The 7,724-nt window shown below is 33.6% G+C and overlaps 1 protein-coding gene across 1 annotated transcript; it reads right to left on the bottom strand.

The window, feature by feature from the left end:
- LOC107634743 (protein BPS1, chloroplastic-like) lies at positions 1,727 to 2,827 on the bottom strand. Its single transcript, XM_016338166.2, has one exon. The coding sequence runs from the start codon at positions 2,744 to 2,746 to the stop codon at positions 2,138 to 2,140; it is 609 nt and encodes a 202-aa protein (XP_016193652.1). The 5' UTR covers positions 2,747 to 2,827; the 3' UTR covers positions 1,727 to 2,137.

Here is a 7,724-nt window from a genome sequence, read left to right as displayed (position 1 = left end):
CCTGCAGAGCAACCCAGCCGCTACTTCACTTCCCGCTCTCCGGTCAGACGCCGCCCAGACTCTAGTCGTCGTCGCCTAGCCTTTAGACGACGCCGCCCAACCTCTTCGGGAACATCTTATCGCGCTGCACAATCCCCGGACAGCCTCCTTCGCGCTACCCACCCGCCACCGGCCGTGTAGTCTCCCCCACAGCCCACTGCCACCCAGACTCCAGCTGCCGCTGCCCATCCTTCAGCTGATGCCGCCCAACCTCTCCACGAACGAGTGATCACGCTGCACAAGTCTCGGACAACCTCCTTTGCGCTACCCACCCGCCGCCGGCCGTGCAGACTTCCCCTCAACCCACTGCGTTCTCCGTCCTAACGTCACCATTCGTGACAGATCCGATCAACATACGTTGTCATATGCATCTACATTTTCGTACATTCATCACCCCTCACATGCATGTAAATGGAGTCCGATTTGGTTGAACCGCTTTGTACTGTCCCATCTTCATTCACTGACGACAATTCCTCCCCTGCCTCCATGCATCGCCGTCGACTCTCTCCACACCACAAATGTGTTGGATGTTCAATTCACTTGGTATGTAGATAGTTATTTTAATTCTTAATTGGATGGTTAATTGGTTTTTTTGTTCGATTCAATTTAGGTATATACAATTAACAAATGCTGGATGGTCATTTCACTAAGTAGCCGGATAATTATTTTAATAACTACGTGGATAATTGTTTGATGACGATTTCATGATGGTGATGGGGGAAGGGCTACAGGGATGGACAATGATGGCCGGTGAGGGAGCTTCTAATGCTGGAGAGATAGGATGATTGATGAGGGTGGGGTGGCAGACGGTTTGGGGGGGGGAGGGAGAGAAGAGGGTGCTTGGGTGAATTGTTTTGGTAAATTATGGTTGGGATAGTTAATTTTTTGAAATAACTGTTTGAGTTTTTTGGCTTAAGTAATTTGGAAAGTTTTCTTACTTTGTTTTCCTTGTATTGGGCTAAATTCGAAATCCATTGTTCACATTGTTTAGATTCCTCATTGTCTTTCTAACGGAATTGCTTAATTAATTTAAGAGTAAAAGACAAATAGGTCCCTGACCTTTTTAAACGCGGACATTTTCGTCCCTCAAGATTTGGAAAATATATTTCGATTCCTCACCATGTAAAATCCGTGACAATTATGTCCTTCCGTCGAATTGGGGCTGGAAACGGTAACGGAGATTGCTGACCTGGAGGGGTGGTGAGTGATGTGTCCGTTACAGTTGCTTAGGTGGATGGGGAACAAATTGTTAAATGACAATTTACTCCTTAATGGCCAAAACGACTATAGATGCTCTCCTACCAAAAACTCATTTCTCAACTTTCAGATCACAACAGCAACTCAGTTTTCACAGATCTCAACAAGAGCAGCCAGGCTGCAAGTGCTTCTTCTAATCTCCCATTAAACATACCGTTGAGTAATTCTGTGAGCTGAGATGTGAGGAGATAAAAAGCTGTGGCACTTGGATACAGTCAAGATGCAACTGTTAATTAAGATTCAGTGTCAAATCACATATCATATGAAAAGGTAAGTCATTTACACGTGCTCCATTCTATGATATTCAATCAAAACTGCTTCAGGATGATATACACACACATACCAAAAGTCCACGGTCTATGAAACAACAAAAGAACTACAATGCCCTAATAAAAATGTTAATAAACCTTCAAGCAAAAAATCCCAGTTGTAAATGCAAGCTCACCAACAAAAAATAACATAAATGTATAATAACATGCTATATGAGTAACATAAGTACAAAACACGTCACAACTCACAAGAGGACACTTGCTGCCAGAAGGGAAATGGATAGCCAGAGATTTCATGAGCTGATGACTACAATGATTTGCCAGATCACACAGGAATAAACATCTTTGGGCACAATACAACTTTCTTATATTTATATATATATATTATTGTATGCAATTACACATAGCAATAGACATATACATTTTAGCACCATCGAACAACCATATAACCTATTACTCATGCTAACTTGGACACCATAATAAGCCAAACAAGATTGAAAAACATCAATCATAAAATGGAAAAATAAGTACCTATATGCTTTAGTATGTACCAGGGTCAGGCTGCAAGAAATTCAATTGACTGCTTGCACACCTATATTACCCCCGGAGCCACGGTCATAGACAGTTCCACCTGATCTAAGATTAGATAGTAAGGCATCATGACCACTCAAGACCACTTGGAAAAAGCCATCCACTCCTTTTGCAAGAAGATCTAATCCTTCTGAAAGCTTTTCTGTCGCTCTGCCTAATTGCTCATAAGTCTTCAGATCCAATTCTATCTCAATGGGTTCCACCACATCAAGGATAATTGGGTATAATTCCTTAACAGCAGAATCAACTGCTTCCAACTCCTTCAACACAGTAAATTGCCCACTAGAAAATCTAACTCTAACTTTCTCAATTACAAAATTTTGCAAATTTTTAAATTCTGGGGACCATGTATATATTTCAGCCACATCCAAATCTATCAACTTCTTAGTCGAGCCTGAAAAAGCCGCTGCAAACACACTATATACAAATACTGTCTGAACCTTTACTCCATACATAGCTTGCATCAAAACCTTCCCATTGGGAGACTTTTTTGACCTTTGGAAGATGAAGTGACCCAACAAGATTATCCAAGATTCCATCACATTTTTCAATCCTAGGGTTCCTAGAATCAATATGCTTCTTCCAACCATCAAGTGAAGGACAGTTATTTTTTCTATTTATTGTATTCTAGGGATCCTTCACTCATCGTCGACGATTGCTCCATCAATGGCCATTGCTTCGTCGATCCGTTTTGATGAAATAGGGCTCATTCTAGCATACAGCGTCGTTTTGGCCATCAAGGACCAAATTGTCCTCCGACAATTTGTTCCCCATCCACCTCATGAACCGTAATAGACACATCACTCACCACCCCTCCAGGTCAGCAATTTTCGTTACCGTTTCCAGTCCCAATTTGACGGAAGGACATAATTGTCACGGATTTTACATGGTGAGGGATCGAAATGTATTTTCCAATCTTGAGGGACGAAAATGTCTGCGTTTAAAAAGGTTAGGGACCTATTTGTCTTTTACTCTTAATTTAAATAAAATTATTTAGTGAAATAGTGAATAACAAAATTCATTTCGCAACTCCTATCTATGGTAGATTAAGTGAAAATGTTTACTTAAAAAACTTAACAAAAAAATAATTTACTTAGATATTTGGTAAATACAAATATAAACATTTTCCTAAATTGTTAATGGATTTTTTTTTGAAATAAATAAAAAATATTATTTCCCAAAAAAAATTATTTTAATTTTAAATACCAAGATACGTTTTTTTTTTATTTTAGGCAAGTTTGCCGCATCCCAGCAAATTCTATAATATTAATAGAGTTCGCCTCACCCCAGCGAACTTCATTTCGAATTCTCATAATTAACTAGCTGACTCAAATTCTTAAGTTTCACAACGGGTAATGGCAACCATTATCATCGTTTCCATAGTACATAGGAGTATACAACAGTATACATGAATAAGTCGTATTTTTTTAGGGGAATAAGTTGTATTTTTTTGGAAAAATAATTATTTTTTTAATTTATAATAAAAAAAATTCTTGTTAAATATGGTTATTCCTGTATCTATGTATTTCTGAGGACAATAATAATAGTTGCCATTGTCGCTTGCTGGTTGTTTGTGTACTTTTGTGTACTCCTATATATGTACTCTTGGAGATGATGATAATAGCTTAGAAATTTGAGTTTCGTTCTTAGCTAGGTTTTAAGGAGAATTAAGGTGAAGTTTGCTGGAGGCGCGGCAAACTCTATAAAATTATGAAAGTTCGCCGGGGGCTGCGATAAACTCATCCTGAACAAAAAAACGCATTCCGAAAATTAAAGTTGAAATAACTTATTTTTGAAAATAATATTTTTTATTTATTAAAAAAAATCCAATTGTTAATACCTAAATTAATAACTAAATTAACAAACATATGCTTAACAATAATTTAGTATACTAGCATTTATACCTAACATCATATCCTAACATTTAAATAAATCCTAACCTTAGACCCTAACTTTAATTAATAACTAAATAAATAACATCCAGTTTAACTTATATCTAAACATCATATCCTAATATTTAAACTGATCCTAACATGTACTGCATACTACCTATGTAAAATTACCCTAATTAGGGAGTTACATTTATGCTTTAACATAAACATAAAGCAAAAAACAATACATACCTCAAAGTCTTCTGCCCCTGCAATGTGCTAAGTCGCGTCGAGTCTATTAATATCTCCATCGTGGTTATCAGCGCGCGCTATATTCTTTGTGTAACTCTGAAATATAATTAGAAAGGGTTAAAAGTGGAAAAAAAGGGCAAAAAAAGAAAGTCAAAGGGTTAAAATCCTCACTGTAGACGAGATTACATATATAGGCATCTGCTCCTCTTATCTCGTTTACAGTGTAAACAAAATAAGACCGTTACACAATATGTGTATAAACGTAATACAACCATGTCTTCCTCAGTCTTATCTTTTATTTCGTTTACAGTGTAAACAAAATACGTGTTTACTTATTTCATTTACACTATAAACAAAATAAGTGATGTAATGCTTTTCAATAAAAACTCACATAAATTTTTATTTCTGTAATTAATATATTTGTTTTATTTATTTAAAAAAATCCTTAGAATTTATCACTTGATGTTGTCAATAATTTTTTTAGTGAAAAGGATATGCTCGTTCACAACACTATGTTGGCCATTATAGTTTGTGGGTCATTTGGGTGTCAAAACTAAAATAACATTATTTTATAGATTTTAGTATAATATTTGGTTGTTTATATATAGATTTTATAGCATAATATCGCGTCTCAAGTGGTTTAGACATGTGAGAAGAAGACCGACAGAGCACTCAAGAGGGTGGATCAAATGGAAGATGGACAAGAGGTAAAAGGTAGAGAAAGAGTAAAGAAGATTATCCATGAGGTGGTCAAACGAGATCTACATGTAAACGGTCTCTCTGTAGACATGATACATGATAGAGCTCAATGACGTCGTTTGATTCATGTAGCCGACCCCACCTAGTGGGACAAAGGCTTTTGTTGTTGTTGTTGTTGTTGTTTATATATTGGAAAGAATAAAGCTTTACATCAAAGCAAAATATTTAACTAATTCTAACCAAGTTGTTATAACCGCTTTTAAAATCACACGTCTTTTCCTCCTCCTCCTCTTTCTTCTTACTAACATTTCAGTTGCTATTTTTTCTTCTCCTTTTTTCTCTCTTTTTTGCGTTATTGTCGTCACCACCGCTATCACTACCTTCTCCTCCTCCTCTTCCCTTTTTTTATTTGATTTTTTCTTTCATTCGTTTTCCTCCTCCTCCTTCTCCATCATCATCACTGTTATCATTATATCGTCATCATCATCATCATCGTCACGTCATCTTCTTTATTGCATCATTATTATTGTTATTGTTGAATTTTTGTCATATTAATGACTTTGTCTGGTCCAAAATTAATTTGGATGCGTTTTTGTTCGTGATTTAATCATGTTTGTGTGCTTGTTTTCAAATTGAGTTTGCGTGTCGCAATGATTAAGTAATGTCGGTGTAAAAACTAAGAAATTTATGTGTATATTTTATTCTGATAAGTTCTGCATAATTTAAAACTCAGCACAACGATGAGGGGTCCAACCTTTCCTTCCTCAAAGTGAGGGAGAATATTATCTACAACACGATCAAAAAGCACACAATTTATCCGAGTCCTGCATATTAACTTGTTAATAAAATGTCGCAGTACTTTGTTAATCATTTTATAACTATTGCATTAGGCCATGATAAATTACTCTAGGTCTTGCAATTGCTTCTTCTTCTTCTTTTTTATCATCATCTTTTTTTTTCATATTCATCTTTTCTTTCTTGTTTTACCTCTTAAGTTTCTTTTTGTTTTACTCTCTATATAAGAATAAAAACAATGAACCTACATTCATTCAACTAAAAGAAAGAAATAAAAAAAAAGAAGAGAAAATGCAGTATTAAAGAAGACATTTTTGTGCTTTATAACAAAATTTTGGTGTAAAAACTAAGAAATTTATGTGTATTTGTTAAAAATTTTTGGTGTATTTTTATTCTGATAAGTTCTATATAATTTAAAACTCTTCATCTTTCTCCTCTTCATCTTCTTCTTCTTCTTTATCATCTTTTTCTTTTTATTTTACCTTCTCAAATTTTTTCTTGTTTTACTCTTTTAATAAGAATAAAAAAAATCAAACAAAGAAAAAAAAGAAATACATAATGTTATAAAATTACTAGGAAGAGGATAAACCTACGTTCATTAACTAGCTAAAAGAAATAAAGAAATAAGGAAAAGAAGAAGAAGAAAAAAATACAGCATTAAAGAAGACATTTTTTTGCTTTTATAGCAAAATTTCAGCGTAAAAACTAAGAAAATTTATGAGTATTTGTTAATAAATTTTGGTATATTTTTATTCTGATAAGTTCTGCATAATTCAAAACTCTTCCTCTTTCCCATCTTCTTCTTTTTCTTCACCATCTCCTTTTTTTTCTTATTATCTTTTCTTTCTTATTTTACCTTCTCAACTTTCTTCTTGTTTTACTCTCTTAATAAGAATCAAAAACAAAAAAATCAAACAAAGAAGAAGAAGAAACATATAATGCTGCAAAATTACTAGGAAGATGATGAACCTACATTTATTCAACTAAAAAAAAAAGAAATAAGAAAAAAGAAGAAGAAGAAAAAAATGCAGCATTAAAAGAAGACATTTTTGTGTTTTTCTAGCAAAATTTCGGTGTAAAAAGTAAGAAATTTATGTGTATTTGTTAAGAAATTTCGGTGTATTTTTATTCTGATAAGTTCTGTATAATTTAACACTCTTCCTCTTCCTCATTCTCATATTCTGCTATTTCTTTTTCATCTTCTTCTTATTTTATTTTTTCATAATTCTTTTTGTTTCACTCTTTTAAAGAGAATAAAAAATATTAATGCTGCAAAATTACTAGGAAGAAAATGAGAAAAAGAAAAAATGCAGCAACAACAACAGTAATAAAAGAATGACGATAAAAAGAAAATACGCGAAAAGAAGAAGGAACGTGATGAAGATGAAAGAAGAATGTGAAGAAGAAGGAAGAACGCGAAGACGAAGAATGAAAATAATTTTTGTTGGTGAAGTGTGCGTGCACCCGGTGTGTGTAATAAAAGTGATTTTGTTAGGTTTGTGCCAACTTGATTGGATTTGGTTACCAAAAAGACTTAGATGTATAACAAACTGTATCGGTGAGTCACATTTATAAAATTTAGTGGCTAAATAGAGATAATTATTTTTCATTTAAATTTTTTTTATACTTTTTGATGAATAAATTTATGCATTTTAAATAGAAATTATATATATATAAAAGTGAAAATTCAGGTACAGTCAATCTCATGTAAAGTTGATAACTGAGAGATTGATTGTACGTGAATTTTTACCTCTAAAAAAATTAAGAAGCGTGCACGGATGTAATAAATTTAATAAAATCAATTAATATTAAGCTATTATTAGGATAACTAACTAAATATAAGTATTTTATTTTAAATTTGATCATAAAAATAAAATGATTTAATTTTATTTTTAAAAGAATTGTAAGAATATATGAATTAAGATTAGTCACCAAAAAAAAGAATTAAGAT

The sequence above is a fragment of the Arachis ipaensis genome, chromosome B03, assembly GCF_000816755.2.
Source record: "Arachis ipaensis cultivar K30076 chromosome B03, Araip1.1, whole genome shotgun sequence".
Lineage (NCBI taxonomy): Eukaryota > Viridiplantae > Streptophyta > Magnoliopsida > Fabales > Fabaceae > Arachis > Arachis ipaensis.
This window is presented reverse-complemented; position numbering and strand designations above follow the sequence as displayed.